The 13,343-nt window shown below is 48.5% G+C and overlaps 1 protein-coding gene across 9 annotated transcripts in view; it reads right to left on the bottom strand.

The window, feature by feature from the left end:
• TRMT2B (tRNA methyltransferase 2 homolog B) overlaps positions 1-13,343 on the bottom strand; it is a 584,889-nt gene that overhangs the window by 398,192 nt on the left and 173,354 nt on the right. For all 9 annotated transcript variants that reach the window (XM_069613012.1, XM_069613010.1, XM_069613015.1 and 6 more), the window contains one exon: positions 4,421-4,491. In XM_069613012.1, coding sequence (XP_069469113.1) covers positions 4,421-4,491 — 71 coding nt within the window. The remainder of the gene's footprint in view (positions 1-4,420; positions 4,492-13,343) is intronic.

Raw genomic sequence — 13,343 nt, 5'->3', positions numbered from 1 at the left:
GGGAAGTGGAAACACCAGCACCATCTCGTGATGGTGCTAGTGTTTCCACGTCCGCCTGCAGGCGGGAGGTGTTCAACCCGCCAGGTCAGACCTGGCGGGAAGATCACCTCCCGCCTGCAAGACTCCGGATCCGGCGGTCCGGAATTAACAGTGGCGGCGGGTTTACCACCACTGTTATTTCCGGACCGCCTGACCCGTAATGAGGCCCATGGTTTACCCTATCCTCCCAACATGTTTTCGATATCCTCCTACCCCAAGGGTACTGCATCCAACATGCTGATCAGCCAGGGAGGGCAGGAGGCGGAGTGGCAATCATCCACAGGAGCGATTGGCCATGCTCCATCATCCTCTCTCCTAGAACAAGCTCATTTGAATCAATCGCTTGCTGGTTCCCTCTATCGCACAAAGAATCCATCACCTTCCACCTCATCTACAGACCACCTCACAGGAGTGACTCTTTCATTGCAGACATCTCCAACTTACTCTCCTCTGCCAAATTACCACATTCAAATAATGTCTTTCACAGTGATTTTAATGTCCCAGAGTCACAGGCTGCTTCCATGGACCTTAAGCGGATTGTGCTCTCCCCCACGCACAAAGGCAACACCCTAGACTTAGCCTTCACATCATCCACATGCAGCACCTGTGCCGAGCCTATCCCACTTGACGGGTTCGACCACGACGCCATCCCATTATCAGTCACCCACTTGACTATGGCTCACAAAGGTCAGGCTAATCGCCCCATTATTCAACACCACTCATTCAAAACCTTCCTGGTCAATGAGCTAGAAGCAAACTTTGCAGACTTTCCCACCACAGGGAATGCCTCAGGCCTCCTGGAATTATTCAGCAACTCTGCTATGAAACTGGTGGACACTCATGCACACCTAAAATCCAGCCAGGCTTCGACCACACCATCCGCCCCATGATACACCCCCGAGCTAGCCTCCAACTAACGCTCAGAGCACTAGAGAAACAGTGGTGCAAAAACTATAACTCAGGAGACCTCGCCAACCTCAAATCTTGAGCGCAAACTGTAAAATTCTGATTACAGAGGCAAAAGCTGCTTACTACTCCACCACCATTGTGGCAGGCTCTAACAGGATTAAAACCCTCTTTGAAGTAGTAAAACATTGCACCAAACTCTCATTTGACCCCGAAGTACCAGCAACTCTGGAAAAATTCAACAGAATAAACACATTTTGTAGACAAACTCAGAGAGACCATCGAATCAATCTCTCACACCATTAGCATCCCCTGCACCCCGGCATGCACACTGCATCATTTCGGGCTCCATCATCAAACAATTGACAGGCCTGGCACTCAATGTGCTCCTCAACATCATCAATGCCTCCCTTGCAGAATGATCATTCCCGAACACGCTCAAGACTGGTCTCATATGACCTTTTGAAAAAACCCACCTTAGATCCAGAAGACCTGGTCGACTACAGACCCTTTACAAACCTCCTGTTTATTGGAACATCTTGGAAAAGGTAGTTGCTAAACAACTACTCTCTAGAATCAAACAACTCTACCTCCTAAATGAGTATCAGTTAGTGTTCCACCCAAAGTGTAGCATCGAGACAGCCAATATCCAAGTGGTGGATGATGCTCTCCAAATCATGGATAAGGGCTACTCATGCCTCCTCGTCCTCCTTGACCTCTAGGCTGCATTGAAAATCGTTGACCACCACGTCCTTCTCTTCCTCCTTGCTGACAGGATGGGATACTCTGGCACTGTCTTGAATTGGTTTACCTCCCACCTCTCAGGCAGAAACCAGGCTGTCCTGAAGAACTTGTTGCGTTCTAACAGACTCCAGGTCTCCTGCAGAGTCCCCCAAAGCTTTATCCTCTCACCAATCTTTTTTAACCTTTACATGGAGCCTCTGAGCACTGTTTTCAAAGATCCCAAAATAGCATCCACCAATACGCAGACGATACTCAGTTGTACATAAAGAGTAAATAGCACGCAGGACATCATTTGTCTCCGCAATTACCTAGCCATCATCCAGTCCTGGAATTCGACTGCCTACCTCAGGCTTAACCCATCCAAGACTGAACCTCATCAGGCCTCTTGCTAAAAACAACTTGTCAGACAATGGCTCAATGATATGCATCTTCAAGTATTTGATCCACAACTCTCATACTCAGCTAAATCTTTAGGCTTCAACCATGACAGCAATCTACAAAGCAAGCACGAGTAGCACACCAGTGTACCTTATTTATTTATTTATGTATTGTTTATTTATATGGCGCTTATACACAGATGAAGTGCTTCAAAGCACTTCAAGGCGGGAAGATAACAAAGGAAATACAGTAATCATTCTTAGGCCTTGAAGATGCCAAATGATGTAAACAGAAAAACTAGCATACTAGGCCTGACGACATTTCTCCTAGTGAAAGTGCATGAAGTGGCACAGTTGAGACCAAGCTCAGGGGGGAATGGTGGGGGGGCGTTGGGGGACAGGACAGACGAACTAACTGGTCCTAGTACATTTAGGTCATGCATACGTACAGACAGAGGTGCAGAGAAGGGTGGGGGCAAAGTTTCCGGTCAAGCAGGGCCCTGGGTTAAGTGCAGAGAGGTTTCCCCGCTCAAGGAGCGTACGCTGAAAGTGCAGTCATGTTGAACAAAGTGCAGTGGCCCGGAGGCAAATGCAAAAGACTGGCGGGAGAGCCTGGGATCTGTAGGATCTGGAGGTGAACCAGGCAGCCAGTCAGCAAAAAACTGAACAGAGTTAGGGAGGAGAAGGAGGGCTGAGAGAAAAGAAAGGAGGTTAGCAGGGGAGAGGAAGAGAGAAGGAGGAAGAGAAAAGGAAGGTCTTGAGGAGTTTCTGTAACTTAGAGTGTTCCGGCTCAAGACGGAGAGGGGCAGGGAGGCTATTCCAGAGGGAAGCACCTGCAGAGGATAACGATCTACCACCAAATCTCTGTTTGTGAAAGTGGCTAACCCGCAGAGAGTTGAAGGACGACGAGCGGAGGACTCTAGAGTGAGAGTATTTAGGAAGAGACGTTTTAGATAATGCAGGCCCCAGCCCCAGAAAGCCTTGTGGATAATGCAGAGGGTCTTGAACTTAATCCTTCCAGCCACGGGGAGCCAGTAGAGGGATTTCAGCACCGTAGAGATGCGGTTCCAGGGTTTGAGGCCAAAGATAAGTCTTGCAGTTCTGTTCTGGATGAGTTGTAGAGGGCGGAGAGTAGAAGTAGGAAGATTGAGAAAGAGGCTGTTGCAATAGTCCAGCCTAGAGAGACCCAGGGCTCTCGATATGATGAGCCTTTGGGGGAAAGTGAGAAAAGGTAGAATACCTCTGAGGAGGTGCAGTTGGTAGTTAGACTTTTTGGAGATGTCCGAGATGCGCGAAGAGAAGGAGAGAGTGGAGTAGAAGATTACCGAAAGATTCTTTGCCTCATTGGTAGGTGAGGGTGCAGGGCCAAGGGAGGCTGGCCAGTGAGAAAGTGGGAAAGCAGGAGCAGGGGTCCCAATGAGTATGATCTCTGTCTTACTGGCATTGAGGCATAGATCATTAGCAGCACACCAAGCCTGGATTGAGGATAGACAGTCAGGGATGAGCGAGGAAGAGGAGGAGGATGAAGGTAGCCTGAAAGAGTACCTGGTGGCACACACTCCTCGTGCATCAAATTGAGCAAGGGGCATGAATCACAGCTAGTCAGCAAAGAGAGGACCTGCAAACAATCCTCCTCTTGTCATGCACCTACCTTCTGGAACTCGATCCCAGTGTTGGCTCGGAATTCCCCCACAATTCTCTAATTTTGCAAATCTCTCAAAAGATTGATCTTTCAACAACACCTGGCCAAGGACTAATTCCCATGGATGCACATACCGACGCACAGACCTCATAGTACTGCGCTGTTAAAAGATTCCAGCCCAAATGCCGGCTATCCACACTCTGCACAGCGCTGTCCTTCTCTCGAGCTAGGTCTGCGCTTCAAAGAATAAAAACAAGTCCCAAAAGGGATGCCCAAAGAGAAAGGACGATTTAATAATGCAGTTGATGAACTAAAGAGACTAATTCACGAAGTCACAAGATACTATTTGCGAATCAAATACAAAGAAGGAACACATATATGGTACCAGGAGTACCTTTTGGAGAAGAGTAATTCTCCTGAATTAGGTTAGTTTGCATAAGTGGTAGGGTCAGATAGGGTAGTTTTGGACAGCTGACTTGTTTAATTGGACATTCACGACTGACAAACACCTTATTAACGTAGGCAGGGACCTAAAGTGATAGGGAAAGGTACAGCTTTACCTTAACATTAGCAAACCATCATTGTTCTGGCACATACACAAACTGTTATAAATCGATCATCTTTTAACAAAAGCTCTTTTTTCATAGTTATTTCTGCCTTCATATTTCGCTCAACCACTTCAGAGCTTTCTATTGCATTTGTCCATTCTTACTTGTGCCACTTGTTTGTGCTTCTCCGGTAAATTCTCAAGGTGATTTCCTCGCACACAGATAATGTTCTTGGCTGTCGGGAGATATAAGAAGTAACCTTCAGAAACTTGCAACGGCACATACGAGTAGACTGTGTACAGATTCAGTGCCTAAGTATTCATGGTACTAGGCAATAGCAGCAAGTTCTGACACTCTTTCCTTATCCTCGCACATCTTTGAGGTATGTTCAAGTGACCCTTGTATTGTCATTTGTCAAGGTTTTTATAGGGGCCAGTATAACAGTATGTCTTTACATCAGTTTGAAAGTATCGGTTTTAAAGTAGGATTTTAGTAGCATGCTGTTTGGCCAGATAGGCTGAAATTGGATCATATCCTAAATTGGCAGGTTTAAGTTTCCCTAAAAGATAAATAATTTCATTGGTCCCAACGGGGGAAAAGGTAAATTTAGGGCATGGCCCAGATAGATGTAAATTAACAAGGGGGGTCCTGGGAGTCCCTCTGCCAGACATTAGTCCTGGTTACGAGAGACTTACCCAGAGTCTTTAGCTCACTATCATTCACAGAGAAGAAATATCCCAAGGGTGAATCACCCAACTTAAGTACTTGTTAGAGGAAAGGAACTTTTCTTTGTTTTGGTACATCAAGCCCTCTGAATAAAGAGACTTTGATAACTTAAGACACTGGGCACGGAAGGCCCTCATGCTGGTAATGGAACTGTGTCCTCGTGCCGAAGAAGCCTGAGAGTGTGCTATGCTCGAGTGAACCGCCTTATCCTGTGCTGAAAACGTGGGGATGGGAGGCCAATGGCCAGAACATCCTGACATATTTTGTGAACACTTTTCTTTTTCATGAACATTACCCTACACTAATTGTATTTAGTGATAAGGATTGGCAATAGTTTTACTTAGTATAGGCCCTTTTCTTTTAATGAGACTCCACTTAGAATGCATTATTATTCTTCGATGGTCGTAACGTGCTATGTAGATTTAGAGGCGTTTATGACACCCTTGTTCAAGTTCAATAAATGATGTATGATATGATATGATATTTTATTTATATCGCGCTCTTACACAGGTGTTTCAGAGCGCGACCAGGCAAAGAGAGGGGAACAGGGGAGAAACAAAAACAGCGATCTTACTAGGCCCAGTGACATTGAGAACGCGCAAGTGCATGGGGAAGGGAAAAAGGGGTAAAGTGTATGGGGAAGAGAAAAAGGGGGAAGTGCAGAGCATAGGAGAGAAACAAAATAAATAGTAAGTACATAAATAATTAAATAGAGTGTTAGCAGTGGTAGTGCAGCTTGTAAGAGGCAAAGGTGCTAGCTTAGTCAGATAGGGAGTATCTGATAAGTGCAGAAGAAGAGTGGGTGGGGAACTGTATGGGTACAGACACAGGCCCCAGTGCAAAGGGTGGCCCGGAGGCAGTGCAGGAGGATGGTAGGGTAAGCAGGTACCTGGGCCCGAAGGGCAGAAGGTGGCCAGGTGCAGAGTGCCGAGGGAAAAAGGCAGATCAGCAGGGGAGAAGCGGGCGAAGGCAGAAGAGAAGAGGAAGGCCTTGAGGAGCTTCCGGAACCATAGATGGTTCTCCTCAAGTTTCAAGTTTCAAATGCCCTGGAACTGTGGTCCGTTTTGCCTGTCTTACTATTGATGCCATGCCTTCCTTACACTAGCAAGCAGCACCTGAAGAAGAAGGTGGGTTGTTATAATGTCAGCAGCAAAAAGATGTCTTACCAATGCCTTGGCCACCTGAGAATCACCTCTTTTATGAGTAACCACGCAGTAATGTTGAGTTAAAGTGTGAATCGAACTCCATGTTGCTGCTTTGCAAATAGCCTCTTACGGCACTTTTGCAATGAGTGCTAGAGTAGCACCGGTACTTTGAGTTGAGTGTGCTCTAGGAATGAATGGTAAAGTTCTCTTGGACAGAGAATAGCAAAGTTGGATGCAGTTTACAATCCCTCCTGAAATAGCTGATTTAGAGACAGGATCCTCTTCTTTATCACTAGCTAAGAAGACAACTAATTGATCGGTCTTCCTTATTGGTTTTGTTTTATCTAGATAGTACCATCACTGCTCTACTGATATTTTGGACACAGAGACTTAAGTTGAACTCTTTAACTCACTTCCCTTAGTTTTGTTCAGGTAGGGAAAACCCACCTTCGCATAGGGCAAGTTAGGCCTTTTACCATCCTGGCATTTAAGTTAATAAATATCTTTTGCTTCAACTTTAAGTCTGCTGTCTGTGTCTTGCTTCATGATGCCTTCACAGGGCGTAAGTCCGATCGAAATGCAAGCTTGTCCCAGGCCTGCAACCATTTGCTAATTTATCTCCGCCAATCACTCATACTGGGTCCCACAGTTGCCTTTCAAGCCAAGGCGACCGCCCTTTCGGCCAGTATAAGCCCCAGAGATACCACTATGAGAACATCCCTACCACGCTTACTTTTCTTTTTTTTCCAAATTCAAGTTTATTGGTTTTCATCACAAATATCAGACAAGAAACAAACAATTCCAAATATGAGCCATAAGAGTTCACAACAATGCATAACTTTAAACAAGCAATTTCAAGGCCTCATCCGTAACAACTTCTGGGAAACCCACTGCCCCTTGCTCCCATGGCCTAGTAACAGTTTTGTCCGCTATCCTTTGATTCGCCCGCCATAGGAATTTCACCACCCGCTTACGTGGGACGCCATGAAAAGACGGCGCTGCCGCTATGGTGAGCATTTGAAACAAGTAGAGATATCTCGGGAGTATATTCATTTTAATAATATTAAGGCATGCCATTCAGGACAGGGCCAACTTGTTTCACCTCTCCATATTCTCCCTTATCTCCTCGCCCAACGGGATGTAGTTCACCCTAATCAGGTGGTCTAGTGGGTTTGTGATGTGGACACCCAAGTACTTAAACGAGACTTCCTCAGGGCCAAACCCTGAGTGCCTAATATACCACAATGTTTCCCTCGAAGTCTCCCCTATGGAAAAAACGTGGACTTTGAATAATTGACTTTAAAGCCTGACCTCCTCCCATACTCATCGAGCATCATATTTACTTCTAGCATAGATCTGCAGGGATCTCTGACTTATAGTAGCAGATCATCAGTGAACAGGGCCAATTTGTATTGGACGTCCCGTACATGGATGCCCTCTGCCCTTGGGTTCCCCATCAAACGCAACGCCATGGTTTCCATTACAGTAGCATAGAGCAGAGAAGACAGCGCGCAGCCCTGCCTTGTGCCCCTCCGGAGTGGCAGCTCCTCCGATTGGGTGCCATTCACCTCAACCCTAGCTGTCCCAAGCCTGCCACTACAGACCAAAGCCAAACTTAACTATGACCTGTTTCAGAAACACCCAGTCTTCCCAGTCAAAGGCTTTTTGTGCGTCTTTTGTCAGCAGAAAACATTTCCTTCTTTTATCCCATGGTAGCGCCATCAGATTGAGGGTCTTTCTCATGTTATCTGCCACCTCTATGTCTCACAAAGCTCACTTGGTGAGGGTGGATCAACTGGGGCAATATCTTCTCTAAGGTTCTTACTAAAGATCTTTGCATCTATATTCAAAAAGGAAATGGGGCGATACGAAGAACTGCACTGGGTCCTTACACTCTTTAAAATAACCACAATTAACGCCCTGAAGAAAGAGGGCGGTAAGCTGTGAGCACCCTTGAAATAGTTAAAAAGCTTAGTTAAGAAAGAACGCCTGCATTTGTTTTGTAGAAGAACAATGAGAAGCCGTTCTCTCCTGGCCCATTCCTGGCCTTTAGGCCCTTTATAGCCTGGACCACCTCCTGTCGCGATATTGGGCTATCCAGGTCTATCGCTTTTACCTCTGTCAAAGTCAGGAGAACTACCCTGATAACTACCCCGCTATGTCATTCTCCCCCGAAGAAACCTCAGGTACGCACAGTATCCTATACTATGCCACAAACCTAGCCGCTATCTCCTCCGGTTGAGAAGAGACCCGACCCCCGCTCTCTCTAATCTGCTTGACCTGCCTATTTATTTATTTAACCTTTGTTTTCTAATCCTATTCCCCAGCATAGCCCCCGCCTTGTCGCCATGCTCATAGTACTTCTTCTGCACCCCTTTAAAATTTTAAGGACCCTGGCATTTCCAAGTTCTCCCAGGTCCTGCCTTTTATCCCTAATGTCAGCCACTATGATCTCCTGATCCCTCTCCCCACCCTGCAGTTCCTACCTAAGGGCTAGAATCTCATCCTCTTAACCTTGGTCCCTTCCACAATCAGTAACCCCCTGATGGTAGCTTTGGCCGCGTCACATACCACCCCCAAATTCACCTCCACCGTATCATTAGTGCAAAAATAAAGTGCTGCAATTCGTCCCTCAGAAAGACGCTGAAGAGGTGGTCCTTCAGAAGTGTGTCATTGCACACCTTTCTCCCCCGTACCCCCAGTCGTGCCCTTCCGCAGGCGATCTCCACCTAGACTGACTCATGATCGGACCTAGGCACCACCACAAGTAATCCATCCTTGTAAAGGATCCATGCCGGTGCGAGTAAAGGCTGTAACACCCAGGCACCTTATGGAACTCCCTCCAACCGTTGCACCACCCAAAGCCCTCTAACCCCTCATGCAGGAGACACTCATCCCTCACCGCATCCTACCCCGCTTCCCTGTCCCCCGACTCAAGTCCAAGTCTGGATCTCATATATAGTTATAGACTCCCCCCAAAATGTGGACGGCCCCTACTCCTGGGCTGCCGTCTGCACCCTCCTCTCTGGGGATTTCCAATAACAGGACTTTCAGGGAGGCCTCAGCTGCCCCAAATGAAGGCTCTTCCTCTGCGCTAAGGCAACCTCAATTTCCCTTTCCAGTTTAAACCCAATAAACAAACCAACAATAAACCAATCCCCAGAAACCTCAACTTGAGAGCACCCCTCTCCGCCCTCATGTTCATGTCTCCAGTGCCCCTCTGCAACCTTAAGTGATCAACAATGTATCAAGGCCGGACTCTCCTGCCCCAGGTGATCTTCAGCTCTTGGGCCCGGTCAACTTTCAAAACCTCTGGGAACCCGACATCCTGACCCTTGTCCCTGTGTTATTAAAAGTCTTCAAGAATCTGTCCTGCTTCTCCTTTTTCCCCTGTAGTGGAGGAAGAGCCATGCCTGCTTACAGTTCCTCCAGAATATCAAGGATCTCAGACACATCTGAGCTTTGAAGGATGCCACGCAGGCTAACATAGGAAAGGGAGAAGGGAAACTCCCATCTGCACCTAATGTCAGGCTCCGTAAGGAGTTTCCTGAGAGGCCTGGAGGCCCTGCAGCAGGAGAGCATGCCCACCGACAAGTCTTGGAACACCTGGACCACCGCACCTTCAAAGCTGATTTGCTTCGGTTGACTCACCCTTGCCAAGTTCTCCATCTTATCTTGGTTGTAATGAAACTTAGCCAGGGTCGATCAGAGGCCCTCCCTGGACCCCTCCCCCCAGCTCTGTGGATACGGTCAAACTGGATTCCTCCTCGACGAGTCCCCTCCAAGGATGTGAGCCATCAGTCTTTCCACTTTCCCCTCAAGCTCCCTCACCGTCTAGCCTTCCCTAGCTGGCAGGCCCCAGATCTTAATGTTATTCCGCCTCTCCCGGTCCCCCATGTCATCCATTCTGCGTGCCATCTCCCTGGGCGTGCAGGTGAGAGTCCATCTGGACCTTGAGAACGTCAACAGAAAGCTGGTTGTGTGCCACTTTTTCCATCAACGTCGCCCAACCCTTGAGTTCAGCCATGGAAGCATGCAGGTCTGTGGAGAATCTCCAAAGTTCTCTGGTCAGTTCAAGGGAGACTCTTTGCACATCACCATGGCCTCCTCCTGTAATGCCTCACTATTGGGCCGCCTTGCCCAGACCAGACTGCCTAACACTGCTTCCTGCTCCTTCCTGGCGGTGTCCAGCGCTCCCCTTCACCTGGGCCCCCAACGTCTCTGAGGCCCAGGACATCCTTCCTGCAGCTCTAGTAGTGGTGTGTATCCCTGCGGTCCTCTGTGGCCAGTCGGGGCCCTTCACGCCTCTCAGGGAGTGTGTGCGGCTACTTTTGGCCCCTGGCCTCGTGGCTCTGCATTGGCTCCTCCTCCCCTGGGTGCACCAGCCGCTCTCCTCTTCACGGCTGGTCCGGCCCTCGCACTTTACCGTGAACGGTAGTCGCTCGTCAGTGCGTCCACCGGGGTTCCCTGGCCGGAATGGGTAGCACGCCTTACCAACTCCTCCTTCCAGCAGGCTCGATCTTCCTCAGGCACGCCGTTGCTCCCCCGGGCCTCCACATGCTCATCGGATCCCTTGTCTGTCTTCACTCAGCGCTGCCCTCTGCCACCTCGGAGCAGGTTCACTCTGTGCCCCGCGGCCTCCAATCTACTCCAATCCTTTCCGCCGTAATGCATGCAGGGGCGCCGAGGCTACCACCACAGGACGAGCATGTACATTTATCGCTTGTCCACAGACTCGCACCCCGGACAGAGTCCCAAATGCTGCCCCAGCGTGAAGAGGGTGCTCTCCAGCTCACCACATCTCTGTTTTTTGCCTTGTAAAGGGTCTACGTGTGCTTCTCTCGTCGGGGCTGCCTGAGCATGGCTTTCAGGCTGCCATCTTCTCTGCGCCCCATGCTGGTCCCCCCACGCTTACATTTCGTAATGGCCCATAGTCCCAGTAGCCAGTGCTGCACAGTGCGTTGGATCCTCACAGCAATCAAATTGGAGATTTCATCATGAACCTCTTACCAGAACCCTTTAACCCTATTCAAGGTCCCACTTCATATGCAGAAACGCCCCAACACCCACCCAACATCTACAACGGTAGGGCACGCACTGGGGGCCATTTTATTCACCCTAACCGACATGACATGCGCCTTCTCATAATCTTATATTGCATCCACTGGAAGTGTGCATTCCTAGAAACCTGTTCAGCATATAGGAGGGCCCTATTCCATTCACCATCCGAGACTGCCTCCCCTATGAACTATTTCCCCTGCAATCCCCAATGCTTTCATATCCAGTGTCCGCTGCATACAGTTAGGAAACATTCCTGCCGCTCCTTCAGACGCATCGTCGTTTCATTTATTCCATGTGTGCGTGGCCTGCCCGCGAACCCCTCTCATGCGGTCTGTACACCCAACATTAACCTTTTAACTGCCATGGGTTTTACGCCCCAGTGCAAAGGCCTTTTTTGGTGATTTTGGTATTTCGCCATTCAATGCCTTCTAACATTTTCTGTTTCATTAACCCCTTAAGTGCCAAGGACGAGGTATCTCGTCCCTGGCAACAGGCACATAATCCCAAGGACGGGATACCTCGCCCTTGGCACTTAAAGTTAAAATGTCAGTCGCACCATTAGATGAGCTGCTCTGAATTCTACAAAAGTAAAGATCTCGTCATCCTTGTAGACATCCCCTATCGAACCCCTTCATCCCTATTGTTCCACACTGCTTCTGCCATTCCAACGATATGCACGCCCAAGCCTACTACAGGTCAGAGGAATGTCAGGCAGAAATGGATAACTCTGTTCTGGAACCTTAGTGGCCTTCCATTACGCTCGGATAATGGTACTGATTGGTGTCTCAAGGTGCCCAATCTTTTTCTCTCGTCCACCTAGCAATTCTAGAACCTGCAGAGGAGCCGCCTCAGCCATAATCCAACTAGTGAGTCAGTCTCGATCTGGGCTAGTAAACCAGTCCACCATGTGCTGTATTGTGGATGCCCAATAACGCAATCTGAAATCCTGCGCCCCCATTTCCCCGCCTTCCCTGCTGGAAGCTGCAGCATGGCAAGCACAACCTTATGTACCTCTACTTTCCACAGTAGACCAGTCATGATCCGGTGAAGGGCCTGGAAACAGGTTGCTGGTATAACCATGGGCATCACCTGGAACACATTTAGTAGTTTTAGGAAGAGCAAAAATCTTCACCTGTGCAGCGCACCACAGCAATGAGATGGGGAATCGCACCCACAAGTCAACAAGCTTTCTAAAAATGGTCAGCAGCTTATCTACATTCTGTTGATATACCCAGTTCCAATCCGCCCCTACCATTACACCAAGGTACCGGAATCCCACTTCAAGTGTTTCCATCCTGTATGCTCCAGCTCCCTACGCTCCTATACTGGCAATGTGTAAATCGCGGATTTAAGAGTGATTCACAACCAACCCAAGATTTTCCCAAACTCACCCACCATTGCCATGCCCCGGCCCAAGTTAATCACAGGATCTTTTACATAGAGCAACATGTCATCTGCATATAGCGATATACAATGCCTGACCCCACATCTGCAGCTCTACTGCTCCAGGCCTTTTACGAACCACCCATGCGAGCGGTCCAATGACCAGCGCAAAAAGCAGGTGTGCCAGAGGGCACTCTCGAGGCAGAGCCCCCATACAGAAGCTGTACCCATTCTATGAATTGGGCTCCCAGCCCCATCCTACTCATTAACATCCATTGGAAGTCCCAGGTGACTAAGTCAAAGGCTTTATAGGAGTCTAAGCTCACAACCGCCACCTTCTCCGCCATGCTCCTGTACTTATCCAGGATCAGAAGCAATCTCCTCAGATTTTGTTGGATGAATCTTCCCGGTATAAAACCCTGTCTGGTCCAAGTGCACCAGACCCTGCATAACTGACGTCCAACGCCATGCCAGTATCTTACACAAGATCTGGACATCCACGTTTATCATTGACAGGGGACGGTAAGAGGCACACCCTCTTCCGTCCCTGCCTTCCTTAAGTAAGAGTGTCACCAGGACCTCCAGGGTGGATTGAGGGAGTGTACTGTGAAGAATCCCACGGATCCCTCACTAAAACCCTGCCTAAAGTCTTCTCCCAGGTATGATATATGATAGGTTATTTATAACGCGCTTAATACTCACAGGTTTCTAAGCTCGTTCCCGGGGATTGAACCTGTGTTGCTCTGTGTCATCTTGCTTCCAAGGCGAACAC

This window comes from Ambystoma mexicanum, chromosome 5p, assembly GCF_040938575.1.
Source record: "Ambystoma mexicanum isolate Mex_15411 chromosome 5p, UKY_AmexF1_1, whole genome shotgun sequence".
NCBI lineage: Eukaryota > Metazoa > Chordata > Amphibia > Caudata > Ambystomatidae > Ambystoma > Ambystoma mexicanum.
The sequence above is the reverse complement of the archived record's forward strand: the minus strand, read 5'-3'. Positions and strand labels throughout refer to the sequence as shown.